Source organism: Saccostrea echinata, unplaced genomic scaffold, assembly GCF_033153115.1.
Source record: "Saccostrea echinata isolate AGI-Se365-2 ecotype Australia unplaced genomic scaffold, CSIRO_AGI_Sech_v1 ptg000022l, whole genome shotgun sequence".
Taxonomy (NCBI): domain Eukaryota; kingdom Metazoa; phylum Mollusca; class Bivalvia; order Ostreida; family Ostreidae; genus Saccostrea; species Saccostrea echinata.
Window position 1 is genome coordinate 14,279,114 of NW_026889771.1, and position 20,323 is coordinate 14,299,436.

At 33.4% G+C, this 20,323-nt stretch overlaps 1 protein-coding gene across 1 annotated transcript; it reads left to right on the forward strand.

Annotated features, from left to right (window-relative positions):
- The first annotated feature begins 1,169 nt into the window (after nucleotides 1-1,169).
- Nucleotides 1,170-12,676, forward strand: LOC133190508 (cell division cycle-associated 7-like protein). The gene is made up of 10 exons (XM_061326169.1): nucleotides 1,170-1,215; nucleotides 7,125-7,207; nucleotides 7,971-8,045; nucleotides 8,239-8,385; nucleotides 8,750-8,854; nucleotides 9,618-9,749; nucleotides 11,252-11,338; nucleotides 11,587-11,649; nucleotides 11,790-11,926; nucleotides 12,307-12,676. The coding sequence occupies exons 2-10, from the start codon at nucleotides 7,154-7,156 to the stop codon at nucleotides 12,323-12,325; spliced, it is 819 nt and encodes a 272-aa protein (XP_061182153.1). The 5' UTR covers nucleotides 1,170-1,215; nucleotides 7,125-7,153; the 3' UTR covers nucleotides 12,326-12,676.
- Nucleotides 12,677-20,323: the final 7,647 nt, after the last annotated feature.

A 20,323-nucleotide genomic window follows, 5' to 3' on the forward strand; every position in this document is an offset into this window, starting at 1 on the left:
ATGTTTATAGGCAAGCAATATTTTACTTGTTGGTGGGGGCCTAATTTGGTGGGTTATTGGTTTATACAGTAGATTCAATAAATCAATATGTTTACAAAATAAACAATCATGGGGATGTAAATTTGGGGGTAAGAGGGACCCATGAAATCCACAAACATTGGTCTCCCACGAACAATGATGTTTCCACAGTATTGAAGATACACATCAGCAGTGGCTACAGTAGAAATAAAACCAACTATTAAAAAAAAGTGCAATATACTGATCATTGAATTTTCATGAAAAATGTTACCTGCAGGATAATAAAATTTATCATTGGTTCAATTGCATCCAGTAAAGCATGTTATTTATTTTTTTTTTTCAATTTTAGAAAATTTAGCTAGTGTTGACAAAATGAATGAATATAATAAAATTACAGTGTATTTGTTGACTCTGAACTTGTGTACTTAGATCTTACATTTCCCATGTGTAGCTCCACTGGTTGAAGAGCATTTTGGATTGGTGAAACATCCACTTTTATGTCAGGAAGCAATTTTTTTTTTTGAATGCTGGTCTTCCTACTGTCATGATTTCACTTAAATAACAAATGAATTAGAATTAATAAAGATATTTTAATTTTATTTAATTAAAGGGTAGAGACCCTGAGGAGAATACTAGTAGTATTTATTCTAGTTAGAATAATCTAACCATGTCTTGGAACCAGTCCTCACCCGGGTTTGTTGGACAATACAATATCATTTTAGCAACAGAACATTCTATCTATATTCAAAAGGCTTCAAAACAGTAAATTACCGGTACATAGAGCAAGGTGCGAGGAACCAATTTGATTGGTTATAAATGTGATTTGTTATACCCAACAAGTTGATTACGCATTTAAAAACTACAAAAATTAAAAACCACTTATAATTTTAACAATAAGTGTGAATTCATAAGTTTGTTAGCTGTAGTGGACTCTACCAAGTGTAGATGTACAAGATTCACCATTTAATGATAATATATTTGTTTTTATAAAGGGAGTATTATCTAGGACATTAAACAGTTTGAATACTCAAAAGAAAAAATAATTGTATATAGCTGAAGTATAAAAAATTAGTCAGAAGCACGACTAATCTCACGTACAAGTTGTTTCTAAGTAAACGGTAGAGCGCCCTCTGCTGGTGGCGGGAAAATCTGAAGAAGTTAGAAGCACATGTTCTCAACATACCGGTGATTGTCTGTGTAAGTATTTTAGAAGAATTATTCAAGGTTTTCATTCATCGGCTTTTAATCAACATGTCTGCATCGTCCATGTAATGCATGAAGTAAAAGTATGCATCATCCTTCGAGATACATACAGTCGTTTTACCGGTAACGAATCGGTTTGTTGTTATTGTCTTGCACGCAACCTACATGGTCGAAGTTCCAAATGTTCTTGGTTGTTATTTAAATTATATTTCTATGCTTTTCAAATAAGTGGTACCAAATTTCCCAAAAATATGAATGGTACAGACACAGAGATGTCAATTACAACATCCCCCATTTTCCTAGTTTCGAACTGATTTTTCAGTATCGAATTGATCACACTCTACTATTGCTGACCCAATAAATAAAATCGGCGGGTCTAAATTATTGTTGAAATATGCCTTCAAGAAAATTCTACAAAAAGTATATTAACATAACTTGTTGATTTAAATGATTTTTTTTCTAAATCTAAACAGTGAAAAATTTTGCATTTTATGATAAACTTTTCGTGATATGCTTTAACAAAATTAAATCAACCATCTCAGAGACATAATTTTCATAGAATATCTTTGCTTGCAATTTATTTTGGTAGTATTTTCACTTTTGTGAGCTTTTCATGTTCTTGCATCCCGTAAAACGATATTTTTCAAACTTCGAAAATTCATGATTTGAAACTAGGAAAACAACACATGGTTAGTTTGGATCTTATAATTTCATTTAAAAGTCAATTCCCAGATAGCAAGCTAACATTGGGCCAACGTTGGGCCAACGTCATCGTTTACATTGGGCCAATGTTGGCAAATGACATTGGCCCAATGTAAGTTTGCTCATCGGCCCAATGTTGGCCCGATATGTTGGGCCAACGATGGCCCAATGTAAAGTGTGATTCTACAGATATTGGTCCAACATTGAGCCAACATTGGCCCAATGAATGCGACATTGGGTCAATGTTGGTCCAACGTCATTAATTACATTGGGCCAATGTTGGCAAATGACATTGGCCCAATGTCAGTCTGCTCATCGGTCCAATGTTGGCCCGATATATTGGACCAACATTGGCCTAATGTGTAGTCATACACAGGACACATTAAATTGTTACAAATCTGCATATGAACTAATCCCATCATCTCTACAATCAGAAAAAAATCTACCTCCAATCCTATGCTTGAAAATACAAGTTAGCTAAAATAAATAAAAAATAATATCAGGCTTGTTTAACTTCTTATATTTAATCAGAACAATATAAATTATTAGTGATGGGATTAATTGTTTCTACACAAGGGAATTAAGCAAATGAAAGTATAAAATAACAAATGTATTTTGAATATAATTAAAACAATAAATAATTTTGCCCTTTTTTAAAATTAAAATGTGTATCTAGAATTAATTTCCAAACTTTTCCACTTATTGTTACTATATACACTTTTTTCGCAAATTCACTCATTAACAGGTTTATAACCAATCACTCTCCTCTGTTTCATTTTTGAACGCATTTCCTTCTTTCTTTCCCTGTCTGTTCTCATTCTTCCTTCATGATCACATGCAGTGGAATTGCTAATTTCCATAGGAATTTATTTGGCACACAAGCAGTTAGTTCGAACAGCTCCTTTAAATAAATGTTAAATCCATTTAACAAATCTCAAAATAAGGAGAAATGCTGAAAACTAAAAGTAAAGTCGTACTTTATACAAATTCATAGTAACTTATTCCTTGCATTAGAAACTATTAATACAATGGATATTTTAATTATTTTGTATTCTTTTTTTAAATTAGTAATATTATTATATTTTTCTATATTTAATAGCAATGTACGACTATAGCATTTGGGGGGGGGGGGGGGGGGGACTGAGCACGTATTTTTATTACTTACTTTTTTAAATCCCCATCATCTTTGGAAAAGCTGGTTTTCCTCATTTGCCCATCCAATGGAATTCCTTGCAATTTTGTTAGAGAACATGGCAGCAAATACTCTCCTCTTTATTCGCCGAGTTATTTCCACCAATTAAATAGAACGAGAATTTTAATCTATATAAAAGAAGAGATTTGCTTTCCATTAAAGCACCAAGTAATAACTCTTTGATTTCTTAATTTTCTGAACATTTGGAAGAAAATATGACAGAATTTTATAGATGTCTAAATGATTATGAACCTGGCACAGCCAAACGTTCAAAGATATTCAAAAAAATAAAATTTATGAATACAAATGTAGTTGGAATGTGGACGTGATTATCTATTTTCCTTTGTTAGAGTCACGGTTGATGCACTTAATTTACCATTTTTCAAAAATTAAGCTTAAGAGCTGTTAACCGTATACAAATTAGATTTTAATGTTAACAATGATATGTTTTATTTTATGATTTATACATCATGCAGAAAAGGCACAGTGATTAGCAACTGAACTAGTTACATTAAACTTAGGCAAGCTTAGAAAAAAGATAAAGATTGCATTTGGCATATTTAGATAAACAAACTTTGCATTTTGTGCATTAAAATCTGAAATAATTTGAGGTAAATGGTACTTACATTTCTGTATATGTGAAATGTCTTGACACAGCTCTAAAAATCCACACAAAGAACACACATTTCAAAGCTTTCTTTTTTTACATAACACCTTCAACGTTCTTCTGTAGGTAACATCCGTGATTAAAATGTTGGATGTGCTAAAAAGATGCAGATTTGACCATCCCGTCCTATCAGATATCACAATTACCATAGAAACTGGCCAGTCTCACGCTGTTAAAACCCCTGTCCTAATTGCTTGGTCAGAAAATGTGCTCTTATCTTGGAATATGCTCCCTAAATCCAACACTTTAGAAAAAAATATGTAATGGGAGTCTTTATATAGTGTGTTCGTCTTATATTTTTATTTTATTTTTTTTTTTACCTGCAAGTTATTTAGATTTATGCATAATTGAATAAAGCTTTATGTGATTCTCAAAAACATTTAATTTATTCCGTTTAAAGATTTAAACATATTTTACGTTAAATAACTTGATACATCACCATGCATGCTTATTAAGAACACACGGTATATGTAACATTAAATACATATAATTAACTATTTTTTATCTTTTACTCTCTCTCTCTCTCTCTCTCTCTCTCTCTCTCTCTCTTTGTCCGATTTTATAACGAACACTTCACCATGTACCTCGAATTCTGACTTCACCCCAACGTTGGCTCAACGTTGTCTACCCAACAAAATGTATCAAAATAGGGACGTAATTCACAATGTTGGTCCAACGTTGGGCCAACAATGTACTCCCAACAAACTCCGTCAACTTAGTGGTGACAATCTAACAACAGTGGCCCAACGTTGGGCCAACGGTGTGTCCCCAACCAACCTCGGCTTCTGTGTAAAATAGTGTTATGTTGACATTGGCCCAACGTTGGGCCAACGTTGTGCACCCAACGCCAACCATCGGCCAACGGTCCAACCATTAGCCAACGTTGGGCCAACGTAGTCATGCTATCTGGGTTATTGTTCAATTTAATATTTAAACTTGTTACAGTTATCTTAGAGATTGAGAACATACTCAATCTATATCAACAACACACTGAAAAGTTTGATTTAGACGCATTTGTTCACACACTTTCGTTTTCTCTGACTTGCACTTGTGCGTGCTCAAATCTGGGTCATTGTTTCAAATTGTAAACAGTGTGAAAAATAATCATGCAGATGTTACATAGACACAACACAGGGATAGAATATTCATCCTTTTATTGTATTTACCTAGTAAGAAATTTTTAAACCTGTCACTATGCACTATGTTTGTCAAGAATAATTAGATTAAAAAATATTCGATACTAGCAAATATTCGTTACTGGTAAAACGACTGTATTTATATAAGGGGAAGAAGGACCTTGAGCAGTGTTGAGTTGAAAAAAATACTTGTCTTTCAATTTTTTTCATATTTTGTGTATTTCTAATTAAGTATGCCCCACATATCTTAAAGCAGTTATATCATTAGGTTTCTTACCTTATTTTAGAAATATTGATTGACAAATACTATATGCCCTACAGTAGTGGAGTTTTAATATTCTCCATGTTTCCTGGCCCATTACTCTGTCCATAATGGGATTTTTTAAGCATAGATAAAAAATATGTAAGTGGATATGTATCTTTTAAAATATTTCAAAGTATGAATAGAGTTTAAAATTCGAAAAAAGCAAGTTTCTTCTGTCACACTGCATCTGGATAGGGAAAATAACATACTTTATAAGACAACCAACAAAAAACTTAATTTGCAAAAAATTCAATCATTCAATATTTTAAAATTTACATTGAAATAAAAGTTCTTCATATTATTGATTAACTATAAAAATATAAAAATGGTGAAGCTGACCTCAATATTTTACAGGACATCATTAAAGAAGACATAACCATGACAAAAATGTGTCATATGTTTACATTTCTTGAGTACGGGAAAACCAACTATGATGTCACATGTAAACTAAATAAGCAAAATAAGATATACCTACATAAGATTCCTGTCATCAGCCATGCAAAAATTATTTTTTTTGTTCCCTATTTCTCAAAATATTTCATCATATACTGATTATGATCTGTTTTTACATGATGATACCACCCGTGTATTCACCAAGTATGATCTTGCTGTACTAACAGATTGTGTATGACGTCACTGACTTGTTGAATGTGCAGTTTAGGAAAACAGGAATTTTTAGTTTAGGGAAAAAGAGGAATTTTTAAATAAAATTTCATATAAGGTAATTAAAATAAAACAAATTGTCAGAAATTTATACAAGAACTGATGGTTTACAAGTTTTGCACATAGATGAGAGGAGACTACAAGTTAAGAAACAAAATTTGTAAACAAACGGGGGGTTCCCTGCTTTGAAACATATTTCCAAGATAATAACAGTGTTACCTAACATAATTTTGCAACCACTCTGTCAGGGAGATGTTTTTCTATTGGTCTCTTTATCCTAAACCCCATCATTAGTGTTTTATATGCCGCTTTCGGAAGATTTATTAATCAGATATATAAAATTTTCTCCATTGAGTGCTTTGAAGGAGGTTTTGGAGTTCGCAGATCTGTTTCGCTTTATATTATTGGTAAACAGTGATACAGTTTAAATCTTTGACCAATCAGATAAAGCAAAACAGATCTGATTCTTAAATAAACCAATTTAAGAAAAGTTTGTTGGTTACACAACCTATAAATTTGTAATTATATACTGTTATATAATTATTATTATATAATTATTATACTGTTATCATATTTTTTTAATGTGTGCCAAAATATTCTGAATAGATCTTGTATACCTGTAAAGCTGTTTTAATTACTTGTATCTCCATGGTTTGGAAGGTTTACCATAGCTTCATTTTAAGCTTAAGTTTCAATATAAGCATAACTTTACTTCCAGCCTTATCAAAAAAATATTTATATATACTTATAATTTGTCAAAAGACTCCTTTCTTTATGAAAGTACAGACTTGCTTTATGTTGTCATTTTAAAATTTTTCTTCTCCTTGTAAATGAAAAGGTTAACTGAAATGTTGACCAGTATTTTCCCAGGAATCTAATTTTAATTGAAGTATATATTATATTATTCTGTGCAACTAAGTGGAAATTATTCACACTTAAAAGAAAAACAACAATGGTAGGAAGTAGAAGTGTACAGATACATTGTTCATTCATATAGATTCTCTAGGCAAACACATTATCTTAATCACATCTTATCTTAATCCTTTTTCAATTTCCTAGGTGTAAGACTGCCTCATAATACTAATTAGTGGACAAACATCTCTTTTAAACTTGACTGGAAAGACTTGTCACTGTATTAAGTGTAATGTGTCATTGAGTTAAGTAAACATGCAGGTGAAGTCTCTATCAGCAACTACCAGACAAAGAGCTGATAGCTTTTATTTCAATAATTTATTTCAGCGTGAACAGTAGAAGCAGCATCAACTATCATGATTGACTATGAAGAACTCAGAGCCAAAAATTTGGCAGACAACAAAGTCATTGTAAGTAATCAAACATATTTTGCCTCCCTTTTTAAAAAGTTCTACAAAATTAGTTGATAAATAAAATTTTATTTCATTGGTTTGGTTTGAACATATTTTATTGTAATTTATAAATACAATGGGATTGGGCACAAGTTCTGAAAACTTATTACGCCCTCTCCCTACATGTAAATTACACATTTGTCACAGTTAAACATGAAGTTTTAAAGTATACAGTATTTGCAAAAGTTTACAAGTCGATGCATTTTGCTGATATATAGATACACTTAATTTTGTACAAATGCATATACTGATACATTAATTAATGCTAACAAGGAAATCTACCAGAATGTTTAATAAATGTTTGAACAAAAGAAAAGAGACGTTCATTTTCTGCAGAATTCAATGAATCTACCCCCCATAATAAGACGTGTATCTAGAATGTGGATCTTGTCAAATTGTAAAAATTTATTTAAAAATTCTTTTCTGGCTTTCTCATACTTTGGACATACAAAAAAATAATGATATGTATCCTCAACTTTACCACACGAGCATAAAAGACTGGATATTAAATTGCATCTATTAAGATCGCTATTCAATACGCAATTATGCCGTAGTCTGGTTTGAAGAACATTTAGTCGTCTGTTGCCGTAATCAAAGTATGATGGTGGAGCAGATTTTTTAGTACTAATTTTAGATTTGAATTTTGACATTGACTGTAAATTTCAAATTTCGAGTGGAATTGAGTTCCATTTCATTTCAATCTTGGACAATAATTTTGTAGTTGGAGAAATTGATGGCAGATGTAAAATGGCTTCCAGAGATGAAAAAAATTGTTCCAAGAGACAAGGTTGTTAAGGTACATTGAATCCTTTTCCTCCAAAGTCTTGTGTATGTATGTATATTTCTTTGAATTGCAAATTAATGTGACTGAGGTTGTAAGAAAATTTTAAAGACTAATGTTTTTATAAATTGACCTAAGGATTAAAGAAAAATTTCAATGATCTTCAGGCTGCTAAAGTCTTATGTCAAATTGTCACTTTATTTTTCAGGCACCACGCAAACCCAGAAAGTCGGAACCACTTGGTCCAATTAGACGCAATCCTTCCAGAAAAGCTCGGATTGGTGGAAAACCTACTCATCCAGATAAACGTCGTCACAGTGATCCAGTCTTAGACTCTGATACATCTCCAACTAATGTAAAATACGTGTACTAAAATATTTAGCTTTGAAACAGTTTATTAGGTGATTTTAATTTCTGGAACTGGTCTAGTAGGTGGGAATTGTGGAATGCATTCAAAAGATATAACTAAATATGGAATATCAAGGCAACTTTTTGGAAGCACATTTTATAACATTTGGGCAAATAAAGACCAGAGTTGAAAAATAGAAATCAAAAAGAGGAATTTAATGTTTCGTTTTGGATAGTGTTATCATTAGACTGTAAGGACATGCTTTGCTATTGTAATGATGTAGTAGCATTTTGGTTGGTCAAATATGATGTAAATGTAACAAATGAATGTTTCTTTGTCTATGTACCATGCACTTATAATTCTTTTCCAGAAGCTACAAGTTCGCTTTGGATTTTTCAACAAGTCTTCATTGACAAATGTTAAAAGAGATGGTACTGATGATGAAGAAGAGAATGGGGACATTGATGATGATTTTGTGAGTTTGATGTTATTTTACATTTTCATTTAAGCGTTGAATAATTTTTTTTTTTTTGGTCCTGAGTTGTATGACAACACCAGGCGTGCCAATAAATTGAATAATGCACGTTTGGTATATTTATTTGTTGGCATATACAAGCCACAACATCCAGAAATTAATTCAGTGCTTTCAATTACATTTTCTAATTTTCTCACTCTTTTTGTTCATCTCTTATAAATTTAGCCCTAGAAAACTGGTGTGGGTAATAGAAGGAAGAGCCGTTTTGAGAGAGAAAAGTTAAATATAGCAAATGATTTCCCGGGGGGGGGGGGGGGGGGGGGTATTATATAAATATTTTTACCAAAATTTAATAGGATAATTGTTTTCAACTGAGTAAAAAACAACACATTATAGTGTTTCTATGTACTGAAAGTTTATTTACATGTAGTTCCTATTGTGTATTCAATTCTTGCTCCATGAACAAGTATAGGCGGTTGAATGTTTTAGATTTTCAGTAGGTTTCAATAAAGAAAAAACATTGAATGTAAATATAGAGTAAATAGTTCTAAGAGTTACAAATCCTTGAATGTATCATTTAATATTAAATTACTTAAAATGACTGAGCTCAGTAACTGATGCCCAAAACAAACCTTACCAATATTGCTGCCTTTGATTTAGCTGAAATTCAGTAATGAATTGATTGTTGTTTAATCAAAGCATTGTCAATTTTAAGTTACGAGCTATTGTTAAGAGGTACATGTATATCTGTATTAATTTGCAGGTTGAAAAACTGCCAAAGTCCAACCATACTAAGAGCTTTCAGATTGACACCAGGTCTGCTGATGAAATAACGGAAGATGATCTGGCTCTTGTTGCAGTCTTTGTGAGCGAGAAACGTTATGACAGCTTTTATGTAGGTGTAAACTAGTTTATTTAAGAGAGAATACATCAAAAAGTTTAAGTGAATAATTTTAAACTTTGATGACTTCGAGACCAGTGCCCAGTTTTACAAGAGGACTTACCACTAGTACCACAATATATTTTTATACCCCCCGCAAACGAAGTTTAGGGGGGGTATATTGGAATCAGCTTGTCCGTCCGTCTGTCTGTAGACGAGATTTTGTCCGGACCATTTCTTGGAAACTGTTGCAAGGATTTGTCTGAAAATTTGTACACTTATTCTCTGCCATATGAAGGTGTGCACCTGGTATTTTCATCATGATTGGATAATTATTTTGCATTTTACAGGTGTTTTTTTTCATTTTTATTATGTGGTTTTGTCTGGATCTGTTCTCAGAGACTATTGCATAGATTTGTATGAAAATTTGTACACTTATTATTTACCATATGAAAATGTGCACCTGGTATTTTCAACATTATTTGATAATTTTTCTGCATTTTACAGGTGTTTTTTTTTTCATTTTTATTGACTTAATCATTTCGGGTTCTTGTCTAAGGTTTGAGACATAGAATTTAGAACAACTGTACAAAAATGTGAACTACAGCTTAAAACTACTCATTAGAACTAAAAAAAAATCATAAAGTATTGAAAACAGTTTTTACATTACACAGCAGATAGTGTAAATCCATTTGTCCCTTGGGAGTAATGAGTGGACATGCATCCAGTTAAAGACTAATTAATGAGTTCAGTGTGGGAAGCTGTTAGGGCATCTCTGATCAAGCAGGTCTTATCTATATCTCCTGGGAATTGGGCAAAAAGAAATAAAGATCTCTGTTGTCTAAGTCTCTTAATTGTAATTTATGTCTGTCAAAATACATAGTTACTGGAACCAGCCTTTTATTTTTAAAATGAGTTTGATATAAAGGTATTAAGATCAATTTGATTTTGTATAATTAATTATGATATTTTTTTTCAACAATTAATTTGCAGAGTGTCATGTCTCACAAAGATGACAGATAATTGCAAACTATTTTTTCAATGTTATAAAAAACACTGTAATTACTAGTTTTGATGTTTTATTAGGCTGCACCTTAGTTTCATTCATTAAAAAAAATATAATGAGTAATTAAATTTTCACTCTAAATGTTTAAGCAAATTGTGAACACCTCTCACATCTAGAAAACATTAGTGATTTGGTACCTTCTCTGAAAAACCCAGCAGGGGGTATTTGTCCCTTTTGGACAGTTCTAGTTGCTTATTATTTTCTTTTTTTACATTAGTCTGAAAAAGTAATAATCTAATTTGAAAAAAAAAAAATGGAAAGATTTTTTTCAGCATCTTGAAAAATATTAGGTTAGCCAGATGCTGAAAACAGCTAAAATTGTTGGTTTTAGTTCTAAGTTCTTTTGTAAAAGGGTCCCTTTGTTTGCTGTTTATAATTTGGACAATTTTACAGTATAAATGATAGAAGTAAAGAGGTACTGTTAGTGATGACATTGGATTTTGCTTTACAGGGAACTTCTTGTCACCAGTGCCGACAGAAAACAACAGACATGAAAACTATCTGTAGGTCAGGGTCCTGTTTTGGTGTCAGAGGTCAAGTAAGTTCAGAAAAGTTAATTTTGTGGTCTGTATTTAGAGGAGTGGTACAAAATATAACTTGAAGTTCCTGTTATACAAGCATCTAATTAATGTAAATCCTTTTTTATGGTATTTGTGAGAACTTTATTTCACTACAGTATTAAAATCTTGAAATCTTAGGCCTTTAGTAAGCCATCATTTTATCATTTATGCAAATTAAATGCATTTAAAGATTTTTAAAGCATCTCAATAAAACTTTTTATTTCAGTTTTGTGGTCCCTGCCTTAGAAATAGATATGGAGAAGATGCAAAGGAAGCTCTGAAAAATGATGTATGTTCTTAGAATTTATGAACATATAAATCTGTGTTTATTATTCTGAAAAAGTTTGGAATACTTGATAGGAAATTATGTACAAAGCAAAAGTTCATTTAAACAAGCAAATATCAATTGAATTTTTTTTGGTCATGCAGAACTGGGAGTGTCCTCCATGCAGGAGAATATGTAATTGTAGCTTCTGTCGCAAGAAGCAGGGAAAATCCTGCACTGGTATCATGATTCATCTGGCTCGACAAAATGGATTTGACAGTGTCAACGATTACCTTCAGAAGTAAGAATTCAGGTTTCAAATAATCACAAACATATTTCCATTATAAATCTTGTTGGGAATTCTTTTAAGTATCTATTAAAACTCCTTGTTAGCCTGTCTTCATAGTTAAACTGATGATGAACAAAACCACTGTTACTTATGTAAATGGGAAAAATACATGCAAAAAAAAGTGTTCAATGAATTTATACTGGTCAAATAAAATGTTAGAATTACAAATTGAGTCAACACTGTATATTTCAATTTATGTTATGTAAGGAAGGGCAGATCACTCTAACTTCATAAAAATACCATGGAATCAGAGCTCTAATGTGCAGTGTATAGGGAAAAAAAAAAATTTTCCCCTGTGTATCATGTTTGGTAATGCCTGTTTTCTCTTTCAGTTTCTCAAAGAAGATGTGAGTGTTACAAGTTGACAAGAGTTTATCAATCAATACATGTACTCTATAGTAGGCAGCACTAGAGTTAAGTTTTACATTAAATGTATATGAAATGTTTTAATGCAGTTCTTATATTGTTGCATGTTGTTTATGTCAGATCATTGTCAGTTATACAGAAATTTCTTTCTAAATGAGGTGTTCATGGAAAGGTTTTTAAAAGAATATTATAGTGCTAAATTGTACTACAGTGTACTTTTTTTTAGCCTTCAAATGGATCATGAACACCTTGCATTGTTTTATTCAATATTGCAGATTTTTTTGTTATAAAATGAATAATGTTAATAAATGTTTTTAAATAACACATAAACTTAAATACCGAGTTTTTTTTTGTGGGGGGTGGGGGGTTACTGATTTGAGCCTGGCAGAGTTTCTGCTAATTTTTTTTAGATTAAAGAATTTTGAATTTTTCAACTAGTGCTTTAGAGCCCCTTGAATAAATGTGGAAGAAACTAGGTGTAAAGCATAAATGGGTGAAAGTACAGTAATTTGGATTGTACTTGGTATGAGTGCATACTTGACCGAATACTATCCACACCATGAATACATAGGTGAATCTGTTTGGATGCTAGGATTGGGCCATTCTGAATAATCAGTTAAGCAGCATCAACGCCAAAACCTAAAATCAGTGGAGTAGTCCTGAGTAGATGATCCCTGTTGATTTTTTGATCACCTAAGTCACTCAGGTGAGCTATTGCTTTCTGTTTTACCGTCATGTATTAACATTTTATCATTTTCAACTTCTCTGGAACCACTGTACCAATTTCTATGAGTGCAGGGGAACAAAAATTTTGAATTTCATGGTCCCTGCCTTCTTGGGGCCTGAAGAGTGGGGCCAAAAAAATCAAAATAAGTATGATCTCGAAAAATCTTTGCTTCTGGACATCAAGTACATGAAGTTGAACTGTTGCTATGATTTTATTAATGAGCATTTAGCCCTCTACCAAAATTGTGAAATTCTTGGCCCAAGGGTCAGGTGTTCTGGAAGTAGGATGGGGGTCTCTAATGATCATATGTTGAAAATGCATATTTTTAGCTCACCTTAGCTAAAAGCTCAAATGAGCTTTTGTCCATTGTGTGTCTGTCCCCGTCTGTAAACTTTTCATATTTTCAACTTCTCGAGAACCACCGGGTCGATTTTAACCAGAAGTTGGTACAAAGCATCCCTGGGAAAATTGGATTCTAAATTTTTAAAATGTAGAGCCAAACCCCTTTCCAAGGGGAGATAATTAAGAAAATCCAAATATAGGGTGGGGTCATTAAAATAATCTTAAGAACCACTGGGCCAGATAAGCTGAAACTTGTGTGGAAGCTTTGTATGGTAGTGTGGATTCTAAATTGTTCAAATCATCCCCCCCCCCCCCAGGGGTAGGGTGGGACCCAATAGGGAATCAAAGTTTAACATTGAAATATAAAGTAAAATTCTTTCAAAATCTTTTTGAGAACCGTTAGGCCAGTAAAGCTGAAAATAATGTTGAAGATTCGTAAGGTAGTGAAGATTCTGCATTGTTCAAATCATGACCCCTATGGGCTAGGGTGGGGCCACAGTTTTACATTGAAATATATAGGAAAAATCTGCTCAAGAACCATTGGACCAGAAAGGCTGAAACTGATGTGAAAGCTTCCTGAGGTAGATTGTTCAGATCATGGACCCCAAGGGTAGGGTGGGGCCACAACAGGGATTTTATAAAGAAAAGTCTCAAAAATTCCTCTTGTCAAGAACAGCAAAGCCATGATGAATCATATCTATGTTGAAGATTCCTCTGATATGTAGAAACACTATACACCCCCCCCCCTCCCCCGCAAATGAAGTTTTTTTTTTGGGGGGGGGGGGTATATTGGAACCAGCATCTCTGTAGATGTTATTTTGTCCAGACGTTTTCTTGAAGACTTTTGCTTGGATTTGTCTGAAAATTTGTACACTCATTATTCACCATATGTAGGTGTGCACCTGGTATTTTCATCTTAATTGGATAATTTTTCTGCATTTTAGAGGGTTTTTTTTTTTCATTTTTAGCTCACCTGAGCCGAAGGCTCAAATGAGCTTTTCTGATCAAAATTTGTCCATTGTCTGTCGTCGTTGTCGTTGTTGTTGTAAACTTTTCACATTTTCATCTTCTTCTCAAGAACCACTGGGCCAAATTCAACCAAACTTGCCACAAAGCATCCTTGGGTAAAGGGGATTCAAGTTTGTTCAAATGAAGGGCCACGCCCTCTTTCAAGGGGATATAATTAGGAATTAGTGAAAAAATAATGGCATCATTTAAAAATCTTCTTCTCAAGAACCACTGGGCCAGGAAAGATGAAACTTATGTGAAAACATCCTCAGGTAGTGTAGATTCAAGTTTGTTCAAATCATGACCCCCGGGGGTATGGTGGGGCCACAATGGGGGATCCAAGTTTTACATAGAAATATATAGGAAAATATCTTTAAAAATCTTCTTCTTAAGAACAGTAAAGCCATGATTGGTCATATTTTTATGGAAGCATCCTCAGGTAGTGTAGATTTAAGTTTGTTCAAATCATGACCCCTGGGGGTAGGGTGGGGCCACAATGGAGGATCAAAGTTTTACATAGATATATGTAGGAAAATATCTTTAAAAATCTTCTTCTTAAGAACAGCAAAGCCATGATTGGTCATATTTATATGGAAGCATCCTCAGGTAGTGAAGATTCAAATTTTTTCAAATCATAACCCCCGGGGGTAGGTTGGGGCCACAATGAGGGATCAAAGTTTTACATAGAAATATATAGGAAAATATCTCTAAAATCTTCTTCTTAAAAACAGTAAAGCCATGATTGGTCATATTTATATGGAAGCATCCTCAGGTAGTGAAGATTCAAATTTGTTCAAATAATAACCCCCGGGGGTAGGGTGGGGCCACAATAGGGGATCAAAGTTTTACATAGAAATATATAGGAAAATATCATTAAAAATCTTCTTCTTAAGAACAGTAAAGCCATGATTGGTCATATTTATATGGAAGCATCCTCAGATAGTGAAGATTCAAGTTTGGTCAAATCATTACCCCGGGGATAGGTTGGGACCACAATGGGTGATCAAAGTTTACAGAGGAATATATAGGAAAAAGTCTTTCTCTCAAGAACAGAAAAGCCATGATTAGTCAAATTGATATGGAGGCATCTTTGGGTAGTGTAGAATGAAATTTGTTCAAATGAGGGCCCCCGGGGGTAGGGTGGGGCCACAATGGGGGATCAAATTTTTACAAAATATAAGTGAATATATGGGAAAAAAATCTGCTGCTCAAGAACAACAAAGCCATTTGTTATATTGATATGAAAGCATCATCAGGTAGTTTAAAATTCAACACCCCCCTCCCTGTAAACTTTTCAATACTGTACTGATTTTTGCTTTTTTTCCTAGCCAATGTGCGCTCAGATGAGCGATGTGGCCCATGGGCCTCTTGTTATTGACTTACTGTAGATTCCTTATTTTTTGCGAGTACTTATCATCGCGAAATGTCTCTTTAACGTCAAATCACGAGAGTAATAATTCTCGAGTGGACGGTTGATCAAGTGATTTGCATTAATTTTAGCACCATAAAAAAAAGCGAGTAATTTTATTTCGCGAGTGGTGTTTAAATTTTAGAAACATATGAAGTGACAGATTAGTAAAAAATAAACATTATGGAATATCTCGGAACATTCATTTTGTGAGGCAAATCTTTGAAAGATTTTCGTGACCATCATGCTCTGAAAGATTCTCGAATTCTTTCATATTTGTTTCATTATTCATTGCTACGACGCGAAGGATTGACGTCAAGTGGTCCAGGGTGAAATCCTGATGGAACTTTTACCGTGCCACTGGACTAGGGTGCGCCAAGGATGTTTACTTTCCCATGCACTACCTTTCTTTGTAAGTCTGGTCTGTAGAAGGAATACAAAGTGCAGCATTGGCTTGACAATTGCAACGTATTTCATCATCGTCAAAATCATCATTAAGAACCCGGCAATTTGGAATCGATGTAAAAAAAAAAATCGATATCAAAAACTGTCACGGTAGCTCAGTCGGTAGAGCGCTTGCTCAGTGATCAGAAGGACATGGGTTTAAATCCCGGCCGCGACTGACCATAGAAGTCGATAAAAAAATACTAGTGGCTAGCAACTTTCCTTCGCCAAGCGCTCGGCTCTTTGAAGTGAAAGCTGTGGGTCATTCGGATGAGATGTTAAAAACTGAGGTCACGTGTCATGGCAAGTGTCGGCACGATAAAGATTCCTCAATGCTCAATAGTGCCGAGTAAAGGACTTTCAGCAGTATATGGTGACGTTTCTATACGAGTGAAAAATTCTCGAATGGGACGTACAATCAAAATCAAAACTTACAAAACGGGAGACAACATACTAGTACAGTTCAAAGGTGATAAAGTACGTAGGAACTGTTGAACTTTTTTTTTTCATTTCCTTGAAGTTTTTTCTGACACCACTCGATAATCAATACACCAAGACAAGGGAAAGAATATTACATAAACTTTTTTACACCCATTTCCCTGTTTCTTAAGAAATTATCAATGGTCAGATACCGGAATGAAGGAAGTGTTCTATCATGAAAGAAAAATTTTACATGTAGAATACACGAGATAGACAATCTATAATACTTTCAAATTTTAAATACCAATCAGATTTAGATCGTTCTGAAAACCTCTGTTAAAATCTATTAAGAAGGGATACAGTGCAGGGAACTAATTTTGTTACATAAACCAGCATCAGCATAAGCATTAGTAGCATCAGGATTGAGCTAGCATCAGGATCAGCATTTAAAAAACAGCATTACCAGGATCAGCATCAGCAAGCAAAGGATAAAACCAGCATTGACCTACATAAAATCAGCATTATCCTACTAGCATCAGAAAATCAATGAGTTTGAATTCAGTAAAAAATTAAAAAAGAAAGAAAGAATATTGGTTAAAGTATTCACATTATTGATACATAGTGAGATATTATGATCAAATAATTGTAAAAGGCACTTTTATTGCTTTAAACGGCAATGCTGAAATTCATTATCTACTTCTGGTAGCATGATGCTACTTCCGGTAGCATTGACCTAATTATAAAATAGCATCAGGATAAGGATTACTAGCATTAAATCAGCAAGCAAAGGAAGCATTCAAATCAGCAAGCAAAGGAAGCATTCAAATCAGCATTGATGCTGTAACAAAATTAGTTTCCTGCACTGTATGTTGTTATCGTAAGAAATGAATTCGTCGACTACTTATGACGTCGATCGTATATGACTCAGAAATGAATTTGAAGTCATGTGACGAACCTGCTTTTATTTATAATGGCTTAAATACGCTTTGATCAATTAGTGTTAATAAGGGAAAACAATGTACCCTGATACCAGTGTCAAGATCTATTTTATTGATACAATTTCTTCCATCTAAAAATTTTCCTTTTTGTCTCATTTCTTGAACGTGTTAACTAACTTCACGACATTTGACTTAATTTGGAACTTGCTAAAAAGAACCATTTTATGGATCTTTTGATTCGTGGCGATTTATTATACCCCACGCAACAAGTTGCCGGGGGAGGGTATAATGTTTTTGACCCGTCAGTCCTGATTTTTTGTCAGCGCAACTCCTCATAAACCGCTGCTCAGAATTTCGTCAAACTTTGCAGATATTTAGGACACAATGTGTAGATGTGCATATTACCAGGAAATTCTGATTCCATTATTTTTCTAGGAATTTCGGCACTTTTCAACTTAGATTCTTGGACATATCTTGAATATAGAGATGAACAGTTTGTCAGCGCAACTCCTCTTAAACCGCTGCACAGAATTTCGTCACTTTGCAGATATTTAGTACACAGTGTGTAGATGTGCATATTACCAGGAAATTCTGATTCCATTATTTTTCTAGGAATTTCGGCACTTTTCAACTTAGATTCTTGGACATATCTTGAATATAGAGATGAACAGTTTGTCAGTGCAACTCCTCTTAAACCGCTGCACAGAATTTCGTCACTTTGCAGATATTTAGTACACAGTGTGTAGATGTGCATATTACCAGGAAATTCTGATTCCATTATTTTTCTAGGAATTTCGGCACTTTTCAACTTAGATTCTTGGACATATCTTGAATATAGAGATGAACAGTTTGTCAGTGCAACTCCTCTTAAACCGCTGCACAGAATTTCGTCAAACTTTGCAGATATCTAGTACGCAGTGTGTAGATGTGCATATTACCAGGAAATTCTGATTCCATTATTTTTCTAGGAATTTCGGCACTTTTCAACTTAGATTCTTGGACATATCTTGAATATAGAGATGAACAGTTTGTCAGTGCAACTCCTCTTAAACCGCTGCACAGAATTTCGTCAAACTTTGCAGATATCTAGTACGCAGTGTGTAGATGTGCATATTACCAGGAAATTCCGATTCCATTATTTATGCCCTAAGAGTTTTGCCTATTATTGAAGAAACTTTCCAGCTAGGTAATAAGGAAATCCAATGGAATCGGCTTTTGTAATGAAATTTTATGTGAAATATTTTATGACCTTAAAAGACCTCTATTGATTTTGAGATCAAAATATTAATGATTTAACACACACACACACAAAATCTTGGATAGTTCTCACCCCCCCCACCCCCTTCAAATTGGTGCTTTGCCTTAAATAATTTCATAAGTACAGTATATAAACAAATTCAAATGACTACATCATAATTTTGTTTCCATCAATTATTTAAATGTGTAAATTGTCATGTGTTGGACATGGACTTACACTCATTAACAAATCGAAATCACTGAGGAATTTAAATAACAGTTTGTCAGCATAACTCCTGCACTGAATTTCTTGAAACTTTGTAGGTATTTCAGACATACATTGTAAAGTATAGATTCGTATCTTTCCAAGACATTTTGATTCCATTATTTATCTAGAAACTTCAGACCAATTAAATTTTTAACATACAAAGATTTGAATGTCCTTATATGCAAGAAGTTTTGATGTGATGATTTTTTGCAAGTAATGCCCCTTTTTGAATTATACTGTGTATTTAAAATGCACTGTGCCATTCATTACGTGTTGCATTGTCGAGTTTTTGGGGAGCGTGGGGTATGTGAGCTTGCTCACTTTTTCTTACATTTCTATTTCTTTTTAATATATCAAAGAAGGAAGCAATTTGCTAAGTTTACTGAGTAAAAAAAACTCCGATAATTTTATAAAAGTTTGTTTAGGGTTAATTCCCTTTTCTTATGCAAATTTTCTGACCAGTTCACATATCATTTCCATCGATTTCTTCCAAACACTTGTATATTGATGTATTTTAACGTTTCTAAGTAGCCCTGATATTAAAGCATGTAGCAGGAACATGATGACCTGGGATCTGTGACTGATAAAGAAATTCAACTTCCCTATTTATCCATAATGTCTAACACGAACAGAACGTGTAAAATTTTTTTACGGCTTTTGAGCAGTCAGGTATTCGTGTCAGCACCTACTGCGATATGGGAACTCAGTTTATACGTCTCATCCAAAGGACCGGTCTCCACGTCCCGCAGTGGGATTCGAACCCGCGACGTAAGAATCAACTCCTTACTTCGCGACTCTAGACTAAGAGCAAACACTCTAACCACTGCGCCACGCGGGCGACTTCTAAAATTGAATGTTTATTTGAAAATATAGAATTTATTTAAGTCTCAAAATTTTCTGAACCATTGAAACCATTTATATTTTTCAAAGATTATAACAAGAGATGGGTCCGTTGTTGGTCGACATTCTTTAACACTTTAATTCATATGAAGTATTTTAATACAGGTATGATGTTTAGTTTTATGTCAAACACTCAGTTTCATAAATCAAATAAGTACTCTGTTTCATGCTGATGAAGAATTTCTTCTGGTCGATGGTAATGTTTAATTGTTGTTAAAAATCATTCTTTCTCATTTTTTGGACAAGAATTACTGAGATGTGCTTCTACTGGAAAAAAAAACAAACAAGAAAA